We start from the raw sequence: 13,621 nt of genomic DNA on the forward strand, positions 1-13,621 counted from the left end.
CGAGCCTAAATTCCATTAAGATCACTCTTCCATCTTTCAAAGGGACTAGTGATCCATCTCTCTATCTTGATTGGGAGTTACAATGTAATTGGATTTTTCAACTCAATGAGTTAACTTCCCAAAAGAAAGCCGCATATGCCATTGCTCAATTTGAAGGTTATGCATCTACTTGATGGGAGACGAAGCGGTTGCAACGGGCAAGGAATGACAATCTTAATCTTCTGGATTGGGATGAATTGAAAGCTCTTATGAGGAAGAGATATGTCATGGAAAGGTACAAACAAGAGCAACTAACAAAGCTCTACAACTTGAGGCAAGGAGATAGAAGTGTGGAAGCGGCCATTGAGGTTAAAAGGAACAATCATGCTAAGAAGACCTTCGGGTGGGACAAGTCCTACAAGCCTTTAGAGAAGAAGCCATTTGATAAAACAATCCAAAGGTATCCACAGCTTGAAGGTACTAATTCTTCCATTCCTAATCCTAAGGGTATCGTTTGTTTTAAATATCAAGGTTGGGGTCACAAAGCTAGCGAGTGCCCAAACCGAAAGAACATTATACTAGTGAAGGGTGATCCTTATTTTGTTGGGGATAAAGTGACCAAAAATGATGTTAGTGAAGGAACCCCTCAAGAAGATAATGGAGAATATGGTGATCCCGAGAGGGTGGTGGAAGAAGGGGAAGTTAATGTGCCCTGCGGATTGATGAGGAGAACACCTCATGATGATGCTTGGCCCAAAGAAGGTGAGGTATTGATTCCACTCTGACCTCTTGATGATGAAGAACCCTAGAGTACACTATGGTCCTTGCTCCAAGGAAGTACACTTTTCTTTTTGTCTTATCTCTTATCACGCTTAGGTGGATAGACAAGTATTTCTTTTGGTGCTTAGAAGGGTATCTTGTTCCCTAAGTTCCCACGGCATGTGTAGAATGTACACTCGTGGTTTGATATTTTTTTGTTGATTATGCTAACTTTAACCCTCATGTCATAAGGAATATGTGTTCTTTTGTCTCCTTTATTGTTTTGAAGGTTCGGATTCGAGGTCGAATCCTTTTTCAAGAAGGGAAGGATGATACAAGTACGATCGTGATTATGGATCAGTACGTAAAGAACTCGTGCTTGGGTGACTGGCCAACTAATGGAACAAGCTTTGGAGTGTTGGCTCATTAAGGGCATTTTAGTCATTATGTGATAAGTTGTAACCTAGGCTATAAATAGAACATATTAGATCATTTTCTCATAACTTAGATGATATTTTGAGAGCTCTTTGAGTGTGTTCATACAAGTGTGGATATCACTTGTGACAAGTGTGGAATCACTTGTGTTGGTTGCTTGTTTTGAAACGTTGGTTGCTTGGGGATTCCGTTCCCTTAAGGTCACCGTAAGAACTTGATGTTATTTGTATGAATTCTTGGGTCTTAGTGTTCAATATACACTTTGGTTCATAGTGTTCGTGCATTGTGTGTCAAGTTATCTATCATTTTATCTTATTATTGTTGTTGTGTTCATTCTCGATTTTGGGTGTCCAAACTTGAGATCTTGTTGTGTCATTTTTGTTCTTGTTATTGTGTTGTAATCTTAGTTTGTGGCTTGCTAATTATAGGTGTTGAACACATTAGAATCTTGTTGTTATCGTGTTTGTATTGTTATTGTGTAGTGAATCCGAGAGGGGTCACCAAAAGGGGTCCTCGGTTCTTCAAATCATGGACTATTTTAGTGTGTTTTAGTGTCTTCCTTGTCGATCTTGTATCAACGTTACCATTAGAAATGGATTATTTAATAGTCGAAACAGATGGAAGCCTTCAAGGATGGGGAACAGTATTAAAAGCAAAACCTAACAAATATAGTGATAAAAAGGATGAAAAAATTTGTGCTTATTCAAGTGGAAAATATAAAGAAAAGAAAAAATTAAATAGCATAGATGCAGACACATTAACAGTAATTTATGATTTGAATAGTTTTAAACTTTATATATTAAATAAGCCCGAAATACTAGTAAGAACAGACTGCGAGGCTATAGTAAAGTTTTATCAGAAAATAAACGATAAGAATAGTAGTAAAAGGAGATGGTTAGATTTCCTAGATGCTACTTCAATCTATAATATTGTTTTAGAACATATTAAAGAAAAAGATAATAACTTAGCAGGTCAACTAAGTAGATTAATTAAAGAAGACAACTAATGATTTTTGTTTCAGTATGAATACAGGAAAAGAAAAAGGTAAGGCAGAAGCCTCATCATCCCAAGACTATCTAAAGACACTAATAAGCAACACTCATTTCAGACCACTTACGATGCTAGAACAACCAAAATTAGATAGAATAATTTTTGGACCCCACAATTTGGTATGTTACGAACCATCTAACTTAACTTTTAGACGGAAGCCAGATGTGCTAGTGGACAAGCCGTAAATATGTCTATTGCACAATTTATGGATAACATATAATAGAAGAGAATAGTTATTTTGTTTCAGCTCTAAATACATTAAGTTATTATTTTACTGAGAAAAATACTACTAACAGGTTTAAATTCTATCCTGTTCTCAGAGGACATCAGCAAGACGTGTTTCAGACTTGGATAGAGGTAATGGACGCCATAAAAGATTATAGAACACCTCTTTATAAAAACTTTTATGACCTCTCAGAGACTCTAGACTATGCCCGGAGAAATCTGGGATCAAATTATTTTATTACTCTAGCTTTAAGATCAGAACCTCAATATAATATTAATAAAAACACAGACAAAATTATATTTTGTGATCATTGTTCCTCTATGATCAAAACTTTTAAAAGACTGAATCAAGCCAATGAAGTTTTAAGACAAGATAATGAAAACCTTGTAAAAGAAAAAGGACAAATGTTAGAACATATAAGTATTTTACAAAACCGTATAAAAATCCTTCATTTTGAACTTTCACAACAAACTCAACCAATTTATGAGACCCAGCCAAAGAGTTCTCCATCTTCTTTAAAAATGGAAAAACCCACTGTATCGGGTAATGATACAGCTAGTCCAGCTCAAACATTAGCTGGTAAAGACTTATCAAAGGATACATATCTCTTAAAATCTTATCCATCCAAAGCTGGGACCAAATTATTTTATTATTCCAACTTTAAGACCAGAAACACAAAAAATTTCTCAATATAATATTAATAAATACACAGACAATATATATATATATATATATATATCTTATATACTACTTTTCTTTTCTATTATATAGAAGAGGTGGTTTCGACCACCTCTTGCAATTACCAAAAAACCAACTACTTTCACTTAATTACATACCATGTCTCAATATATAATAATTTTATTATTTCATTACAGTGGTTTAAATATTTAATATATTATATTAATTTATATTAATTAACTATAACTACATATTGGAAGTAATTTTTTTTATTTAATTGTCTATCATGTTCAAAACTAATTTGTTACCACAAATCACAATAATTAATAATTTAAAATATTTAAAAGACATATAGAAATTTTATTGACTCTTACAAAAAAAAAACCTCTATTCCCACTTAATTACATACCATGCCCCAATATATAATAATTTCATTGTTTCATCATAATGATTTAAATATTTAATATATTCTATTAATTTATATTAATTAACTATCACTACATATTGAAAGTAATTTTTTTTTATTTAATTAGCTATCATGTTCAAAACTAATTTGTTATCACAAATCACAATAATTTGTTACCACATATATAAATTTTATTGACTCTCATTATTTTAGCAATGCCACATAAATTGAGATAAAAAAGTACTGCAAATCATAATAATTAACAACTTAAAATATTTAAAATATATATAAAAATTTTAGTTGACTCTCAAAACTGTATCGAAGCCACATAAATTGGGACACAAGGAGTAAATATATTATTTAATAATTACGTAAAAATTATTATAAATCACAATAATTAACAAGTTAAAATACTTTTTTAAAAATAGATAAAAGTTCTATTCAACTCTCAAAATTTTATCGGTGCAGCATAAATCATGACAAAATAAAAAATTATCTTAATTAATTGCAACTAAATATTTAAAGTAAATCAATTTTATTATTTTAATTGACTTTTTATATAGAAAATTAATCTTTTTATTTATTTATTTATTTTAGTAAATTTAAATTATAAAATTATTTTTTATTATATAAAAGTACTAATATTTAAATTGAACTTTAAATTTTTAAAGTAAAGAATTAATAAATTTAATTTAATAAAATAAATGTCCAATGAATATTTTCTTAGAATTTGTGTTGGGTCAATATGTATCAAGTTAAAAAGAAATAAAAAAATATATAGTAAAATTTTATTATTGTGAAAGATAAATATAATGCTCTATCCAATAATGTTTAATAATATCATATTTTGCATATGCAAATATAGCATCCCGTATTTAATTAATATACTATTTCTGTGAATTATCGATGATTACTATTATATATGATAAAATAATATTAATTTTTATAGTAATAACATAATCAGTCGCTCTTAATTAATTATTATGAGTCATCTAGGTATTAAGAAAATAAATGGTATTTAATGAAAAATAAAATAGACATAAAATGCGAAATTAACTCTTAATGTTCTAAATTAAATTTTCGTCTTTCGAACGATGATTTTACTATATCACTCCTTATTATAAGTCATTTATGTATTATAAAAATAAGAATAACAAAATGATATGTCAACATAAAATATTTGATTGACTATAACATATTAGTTTAGTGCCACATAAATTGGGACGGGACAAAAGAAGATATAAAACAACATATATTATTTGAAAATGAAATAAAAAGTACTGTAAATAACAATAATTAACAAAAAATTTTTAAAAATTGACTGATTTCTACTTCAGCTTCTTCAGTCGTGATTTTACTATATCATCCCTAATTAATTATTATGGTCATTTAAGCATTGTGTCACATAAGTTGAGATAGAAAAAATATTATAAATCACAATGATAAAAAATTTAAATTATTTAAAAAATATAATTAGCTATCATTGACAAAAAACTCTGGATAAGGAGAGTATCATATATTATTCAAAAATTATATAAAAAGTATTATAAATTACAATTATTAACAACTTAAAATATCTAAAAATAAATTAATATGTTAGATATTTCAAAAAAATTACATGAAAAATATTAGAAATCACAATAATCAGCAACTTAAAAAAAATTAAAAGATATAAAATATTTGATCGGCTCTTGAAATTATATTAGTGTCACTGAAATTGGAATAGAAGAAAAATGTTATAAATCACAATAATTAAAACTTAAATTATTTTTAAAATATAATTTACTATTAATGCCATGAAAATTTGGACAAGAAAAGTAAGTATATTAATTTGAAAAATACTTAAAAAATATTATAAATTCTAATAATTAACAATTTAAATTATCTAAATACATATTAAAATAATATATATTAAACTCATGTTAGATTTCGATAAATCCTAGAAAACACATGCAACCCTTTTATTAATTTTTTTTATTTAAATATATTAAAATTTTAAAAATAAATAAATATTTTAATATTGGACCTGTGCTGACACAGGCATGCTTCTCAGCACTAGCACGGAGAGTTTTGGAATGACCAATGGCAAATTCGTTATTAATCTCAAATACATGGGCAAATGTTAAATATCAATAAATATCTGCTGTCCTCAAGATAATTCTGGAAACCTCTGTTTCCCCCTCGGCCGTTGAAGTTTTCATTGAGAGCTTTTGCCTTCTCCGAACAATTTAAGGTCAGCGATTGTATTAAATTTTTGCTTAATTCTGTTTCAGTTCTCTTCAAATTGCCCAATTTTATTTAGTGATACTGAGTGAAGGTTTGTGTGAAGGTAATGAAGCAGCTTCACTGCATAAAGGGGACGACCCGGTTCATACCTACTCCGTAGGTGTTGGGGAGGGGGACCACTCCGGGCCTGACCTACGCGCCCTCACCCCAGCTTCGCTGGAGGGGCGTTTCGAACCCCCGACCCTGGCACACCACGGTAAGCAAGCTTACCGCTGAGCCAAGGCCATCCCTCAGCTTCACTGCATCACATGGATAAATAACCAATGCAAGTATTGCGGTTGTACTTAAAGCAGAATAATCAACTATAGAGCATCAACCACCAAATACTCTACCTAACACCATCTCAGTGGTAGCTTATTTCTCATGTTTATTTTTCAAATTTAAGAAATATAAGTCATCAAGAAGCTGATTTGAAGTCTATATTATTCATAAACGGAGTTCAATTAATTTTGCCCTGGCCTTCTCTATTCAGTGCTTTAAAACTAACCTTTATATTATTGAAGGATGAAATAACATTGACGAATTATCATGTTATATTTCAGTAAGAATCATGTTACACTGCATTAAAGTAAAGATAAATCTTAAGTTATTAACAGCACACTTCAGTTTGGTAGAGAAATTGTTAAATGCACTGTATAATAGTTCTTGTTAAATTTTGCATATGTAGGAGTTGGTGCTATTTATAATTGCTACTTTCTTTATCTGTATATTTTAGGGTCGAAAAAGCCAGCTGATACAGATGAAGAAATTGTAAATCAATTCGGTTGTGAATCATCAAAACTTATCATGGTACATTTTGGTTCTTTCAATTTTTCGTAAGCTTCTCCATCCTAAGTTGATTGTCCATTTTATGTCCTTCATAGGTGGGTGATAGGCCGTTTACAGACATAGTTTATGGTATCAAAAATGGCTTTCTTACTATTTTCACAGAGCCATTAAGTTGTGCAGAGGAGCCATTAATTGTACAGTAGGTTAGATTTCCTGAAGACTGATTTCTTTGACGATTGGTACATATTAATTGAATAATGATTTACCCTAGTCTATGCAAATCCATATTTTAATAACTGTGGTATCCCGGTTAGCTTGCACATGCCTCGACTAATCCACCTATGTTGGACTAAATTTCCAATAATGTTAACCTTTTGTGCTATCAATTTTAACTTTTTCATCCAAAGATGAATGTTTCCACAAATCTTTTATCTGAAGTGAAACAATCATGTTATTGTTTTGATACTAATTATAATGGGGCTTGTGTATAATCTGAGTACTGATCTGCTGATCAGGCTTCTCTGCTTGGGCTACTCTAACTCAATCAGCCATCAGACTTTCTGGCTGCTCTTAGTTAAACTGTTTGCCATTAGTTGTCGTTTTGCTGGCATTGTCCATCAAGATAAGTCCTTGGTAGTGGTTTTAGAGTAAACACCTTCTTCCACTTTACTTGAAACTAACCGATATTTCTGTTACTTTTCTCTCAATAAACTTGCACTATTATCAAGTAAAGACAATCTTTCTGATCTTAAACTATTGGGGCATCTTGGTGTCATAGACATCTGCAAACGAGAGTTGGTATATTGAATGCCTCATCCACTATATTCTGATAGCTGATCTTGAGAATGAGGATCATCAGTATAGCCTACCAAAAAATTAGTGTGACATTTCACTCAACGATGACTATTTCAGTCTGCCCTTTACAGTTATCAGCTTTTTTTTTAACTCTTTTTGTTTATCTTTGCTACATATTGTTGTATCTTTTTATGTGCAAATATTATTATAGTTATATATGTTTATACATCATTACTTCCTATGTCAACGAGCTTAGCTGTCCGCGTTTATGCAAAAATAATAAATAAATTATGTGTGCACGTATGAGAAGAAGTTTAGTTTCCTACCATAACAGAGTCGACAACTAATTCTCGGACCTTTCTAATTCACAGATATGAAAAGAGCCTACACAAGTAAATAAACAAAAACTAGGATATCACAGTAACTCCAGCATTACTAAATCTAAAAGAATTAAGAAAGATATTAAGAAAAATAGTTTCTTTTCATAGGAATGGAGTAAGTTGCTTCTGTCGGCACTATCATGACAACATGCTTTGCAGTTACTGTGAACCTTACGAATGTTTCTGGCCCATCTTTAGCACATCTCAACTAAATTCGTAGGATACGAACATTCGGTTACTTTTTTCTCTTGAGATGGTCCTCCTCAATAGTTTAGGAGGCGGCACATTCACTCTGTTATGGTCTTTCCAAAATTGATTAACAAAGAAAAAAATTGATGTTTAAGTTCTTTAAGAAATGAATACAATTTGGAATAACAATATGGTGACGAAATGAATAACTAATAAATTTTACCTTAACAGTTTTTTTTCAAGTAATCATTCTCCATGAGAAGCTCCAAACGTTGAGACTTCAAATATGCTTCATGGGCCTTATAAACATATATAAATGTCGACATAAGACAAAAACAAACAAAATGAAGGATCAAGTGATAGAATTCTTGGGGTAGTAGAAAGTCATAAAATTAATAAAAGAAACATCTTGCTAGCTTACCAATCTCATCTCATGTGTTCTAGCTGCAACCTCCCTATTCCTAATTTTTTGTTTAGTCATTTGGAGAAGCCTTTGATCTTTACTCATGACAACTCCTCTATCTTTCGTTTTCTGCCTCTTTCTACGAGTCATTTCACCACAGTAGAAGTTAAGGAGTTATTTTCTATGTTAACGATATTGTTATAACATCAAAAAGCATGATTATAAGATGGATGTACATTGTTACTTTTGTATTGTGAGGCCATTTCTTCAACCATCTTTTCAGTCTCATCTACATCTTATCCTAATTGATCGATATTGTTATTAAGATCTATTAATGTTTTTGTTGTTGGAGTGAGTTTTATTCTTTATTTTTTTCTTTTGATTTTATGTAGATTTCTTTTCATATTTCATCCCACTCAGACGCTTCTTGCCGTCGCCGTAGGAATCCATATAATCGGTATAAATTGAATCACATATACTTCTTGTTTTTTGTTAAGAAACTGTATGATGATGTTGATTGCATTTTAATTGGGCAGAATTCGATACGTACACGGAAAATAAGATTGCTTCGATTGATATTAGTTCGCCTGTTGTTCGTATAGCTTATAGTCCAACAAGTGGACATTGTGTAATTGCTATTATTGAGGTTAGTCATTAAATATCTTCAATTCTTTTTGTTAAAACCTACAAATGATAACACTTGTTGCGTTAACATGAACGCAAGTGTGCTGAAAGATCATGGCATTAGGCTCATGTGCTAACTTTGTATGCCCGGAAATAATTAACTGGACAACTTCATCTTTCCAGGATGAAAATAGTTGAATGGGCTCTTAGATCTGATTTATTGAGAAACCATGAGAAAATACTTTAGATGGTGATATACTGGCTTAAGTTTTAGTGGTAATTTGTTTGTCTAGGAAGGGTGATTATTAGATCCAACTACACAAGAGACTTCCATTTGCACGGTGCAATTGAAAACCTTAGTTTTCTTTGTTTGAGACAAGGGTTGGGTGCTGGGGTATTATCATCTAGCATTCCACTGAAAATAGCAGATAATTGTTCATTTAGCTCTTTCTTTTTAACCTTATAATGAAAAGCTCTTTTCTTTTCTGTTTCTCATTTTTGCATTATTAATATTCATTTTCCAGTTGGGTATAGAATTTTCTTGAAATTTATGATGTTTACCTTTTTGGATTTTATCGATGTTTCTGTTAATTGGATTTCATGAAAAAAAATAAATGGGAAGATTTGGTTAATTACTGCTTTAGCTTTAGTTTTGTTCAGATTCAGGTAAAGTTTAGTTTTTTTCCTTGGTGGGGTTTTGTTTTTATGAGTTACAAAGTTCCTATCCATACCTCATTTGTGGGATCATATTGTATATATTTTTATTGTTGTTATAATGAGATTCGAACTATTACACAAAAACCTATTACGAACAGTCTCTTTATCCTACAAAGGTCAGAATAAACTCTGCATATATCCCACCCTCCTCATACCTCATTTGTAGAATTGCATCAAATATGCTATTAGTCTAGCTCATGACTTCATCTTAATCATTTTATTGTAAACAATTCAACTGTGGACAATTCAAGAAGTAGGTGGAGAAAAACTTTGAAGTTTACAATCACAAATTTCTTTGTTGTTTCTTTTGTATTTGCATCTTGCTTTCTGCTATTGTTATTTTATTTCAATATTGCGATTTCACTTCTTTTGAACTGAGGGTTTGTCGAAGACCACTCTTATCTCACATAATTTACGAAAAATGGTTTGCATATATTTACTCTCCTCAACTCCCAGTTGTGGAATATGTTATTTTTATTGTTACTTTGCTACCTTTGAGTATGCCACTTCAAGAACACCCCTTTCAATCGGTTACTTGCCACCTACTCTTGAAGATGGTAGTTTGATCAATTTATTTTCTCCATTTGGTACCATTGTGATGGCTAAAGTTGTAAAGGATCGTCTAAGTGGTATGAGTAAAGGTTACGGATTTGTTAAGTTTGCTGATGTTGAACAAGCTAATAGTGCGATAACTAGCATAAATGGCCACCGTCTTATAGGAAGATCAATTGCTGTGAGAGTTGCAGGTAAGCTGCCTCAGCCTTTGTTCCTCCAGGACCTGCACCAGTAATACCTTCATACCGGGTTCCTAATCAGGGCATGGGCGCATATCCATTCCAACCATACGTAGCGGGTGGTCCTATTGTGAATGCTTCACCTGGTGCTCTAGCTCCATGGGGACCACCTGTGCCTCCACCATATGACCAGTACCCACCTCCTCCTCCTGGCTCAACCATGTATCCTTCTGTCCCAGGTCAACCCATCCCTCCATATGGAATGCAGTATCCTTCTCCTATTCCAGCAGCATCATCTGGTTCCCCATGCTCAGACTGTTTCTTCCAGTGAACAAACTTATACATCGTCTGGCAAGGCACAACAAATCTATCCTCCTTGAGTGCAATCTTAGAATAGTGCACCAGCTCCTTCGGTTCCTACTTACGTGTATGGAAGTTTTGTCACACCTAATGCTCAACCTACATACCAGACATCTTAATACAATTATCCATCTTATTATGGTTACACATTACCACCTCCTTCCCGATCTGCATCCCAGTCCAATGGGAACCATTCACAGGGTATGAGTAATCTTCCCTGGGCTCCAAATGCGCTAGCTCACACACCTCCATCATCTGCGGAGAAGCCTGCTTATGGTGCAGATGCAAAATATGAGAAGTTTATGTCAGAAATGGAGTCATGATGCTATGGCTATATCACCCTGCACTATTAGGTTGGAAAATTTCTTACCAAGTCTGTTCCAAATTTTCTATTTGGTCTCCTCTATGTTGTTTGGTGTTTACTTTTCAGGCATTTACACATGTATACATCCTCATCCTCACGCATATGCTCTACCATGAACAACGAGAATTCTTAACTAATTTTACCAAGGTTTTTTCAAACTTCAATGAATGACGTATTTTCCATTTTTACAAGAAAAAGGCAACGTGTGTGTGTTATGTGAAGAATGCTTAACTCTATGTTTTGAGATCAGAAGTGAAAACCATTTCATGAGATTATAAGAAAGAAACACAGCAGACCGCTTATTCTCCAGGAACTGAACTCTCTCTATATGTGTGTGTATTGGTTTGTATGTTCATGAATTCCTGAAAATATGGGATTTGTTTCAAAGCTTGTACCCGACCCACAAATACTTGGTTGCTTCTTTAGTTCATCTTTCTTTTTCTCCCCCTTTCTGTTCACTTTTTCTTTTGATAATTTTCATTCTTAAAACTTCTCGTTATTAACATTGTAATATTTTGGCAGGGCTGATGTGTTAGAGAATTTCACCTGATTTCTTTCCTCTTGCCATGATTAGTTGTTGGAAATTTCAGACTCACATCTTTAACCTTGTTGTACTGTTATGCAGAGAGATGAGACACTCAGTTCATTCAGCTTGTGTTGCAGCATTAAATCAGTGGATTATGGATATTGTGCATTTTGTAGGATCCATTCTGGGGATTGCCTTCAAGCATTGTTTTTTAAATTTTATTTTAATGATTTATTGGAATTTCTTGATGACTAATCACTGATAGTTTGTGTTTCAATCCAATCAGTGTTATGTTTCTCCAAATTCTATTTTTCATTCTTTTTGTTAGACACTGCTTATATGTCATTACTAAATGACTATTGAAACGTATCCAACAATTGAAGATTGCATGAAAATGTGAAATGTTGGCCCGTGCGAGCACGGGCAATAACCATCTAGTAGAGTAAGAAAAACCCTTGTTTTACCATGGTGGTTCTTAGTTTTGGGTTTGGGAGACCCAAAGACCAGCTCGGATGATTTTGAGGCAATAACATATGCAAGTGGTCAAGCAGAGTGAAGGATATTCAATTTTTTTGCTTTAGAATCCCAAATATATCTCAACTCTAGATAGATGTACTTAAATAAAAACACCAGTTTTACCATGATTATTGTTATTTGTTTGGTTTGGGAGACCCAAAGAAGACTATGAGGCGCAGATGATTTTGAGGGAACGGTCAACAGAGTGAAAGATTGTTCAATTTTTTAGCTGCAGAATCCCAAATAAATCTGAACTCTAGACAGATATGGTTGATATATAATTTATGTTATTAATATTTATTTTTATGTCTTTTTTGAATTAATAAAATATTTTATTACCAAGTACGTTATTTAAAAAATTCAACCATGGCAAAATTGTGTTGGACATCAATCACCAACATCAGCTGCACATAACCTACTCTACTTCAGCAAGCTAGATCCTATCCATACAACATCATTATATGCCAACACTTACTACTTTGGTCCATTATCAGCTATGGGAAGAAATTAAATTCCTCTATCTTCCTGACAAGTCTAGATTGACCTTTATATGTGATCTTTTGTATGATTTTCCTCACCAAAGCTTCTGCACTTGAGACTTTTTAAACACTTGCCCATTTCTCTCTAGCTAGATATAATACATGCAACAAACAAATGTTATTCTATACACCTTAGTTGTATCATTTATCCCTTTAACACGAGTTGCAGCTCAATTCAATTCATCCAGCCACCCTAACTGTTGCTTATTAACACTTTTGTAATGCTTCTCGTACTAGTTTTTTTTTTATGGAATGTTTTGTGTTTTGATCATTTTTTTCTTTTTCATAGTTTTATCTTATTTTTGAGTTGTGGGAACGATTGACACTGATGTGCCATGGGAACATGGCATATTCAATGCTTAAAATGGTGAAATTATGCATGGACTTTGGTTATCTCGTCGGATATGAGGTGTGTTTTGTATGTATTGCAGGTAAATTAGGTTGGAAGTGGCTTGGAATGAAAAATGGAAGAAAGTTCTCTGAAAAAAGTAAGTACTGGTCAGATGACGAATCGTTAAGTCACCTTACGGCTCATAGCCAGACTCATGAGGATAATAGTGGCAAAAGGTGAGCTGCAGGAGCTAAGTAAAGACTGACTACGACTTGTAAGGAGTGACAACGAGTCGTGGTTTGCAACCATAAGGTGAGCAGTGGACAAAGCTGAGATTACAAGTGAAGTAATGGAAGACTACGAGTTGTAAGGTCAGACTATGACTCATAGTGTGAAGGCGCATGGTGAACAATATGTAAAGTCCTGAGGATTTATGCTCCAACGGTGATGAGTGAAGACCACGAGTTATAGTGACTGACTACGACTCGTGGTGAGGAGTCATAATATTAACAGACTCAAGAGCCCTGAAGATGATAAGCTACTGGAATAATGACGA

General features: G+C 32.7%; 1 protein-coding gene across 33 annotated transcripts; it reads left to right on the forward strand.

Annotated features, from left to right (window-relative positions):
• Nucleotides 1–5,625: 5,625 nt before the first annotated feature.
• Nucleotides 5,626–12,068, forward strand: LOC107854382. 33 transcript variants are annotated; one of them, XR_001670005.2, is made up of 7 exons: nt 5,692–5,766; nt 5,863–6,015; nt 6,535–6,608; nt 8,747–8,811; nt 8,891–9,000; nt 10,442–11,142; nt 11,779–12,068. XR_001670005.2 is itself a non-coding variant. In XM_047411919.1 (6 exons), the coding sequence occupies exons 3-6, from the start codon at nt 6,606–6,608 to the stop codon at nt 11,932–11,934; spliced, it is 360 nt and encodes a 119-aa protein (XP_047267875.1). In that variant the 5' UTR covers nt 5,701–5,766; nt 5,863–6,168; nt 6,535–6,605; the 3' UTR covers nt 11,935–12,068. The 33 variants fall into 33 exon arrangements, 3 of the variants coding, with proteins under 3 accessions (XP_047267876.1, XP_047267875.1, XP_016554876.1); XR_007055054.1 differs by adding an exon at nt 6,683–6,790 and having other exon boundaries at nt 5,701–5,766; nt 5,863–6,168; nt 8,891–11,142; XR_007055055.1 differs by lacking the exon at nt 10,442–11,142 and adding an exon at nt 6,683–6,790 and having other exon boundaries at nt 5,701–5,766; nt 5,863–6,168.
• The last annotated feature ends 1,553 nt before the right edge of the window (nt 12,069–13,621 follow it).

Source organism: Capsicum annuum, chromosome 4 (genome assembly GCF_002878395.1).
Source record: "Capsicum annuum cultivar UCD-10X-F1 chromosome 4, UCD10Xv1.1, whole genome shotgun sequence".
Classification (NCBI taxonomy): Eukaryota; Viridiplantae; Streptophyta; class Magnoliopsida; order Solanales; family Solanaceae; genus Capsicum; species Capsicum annuum.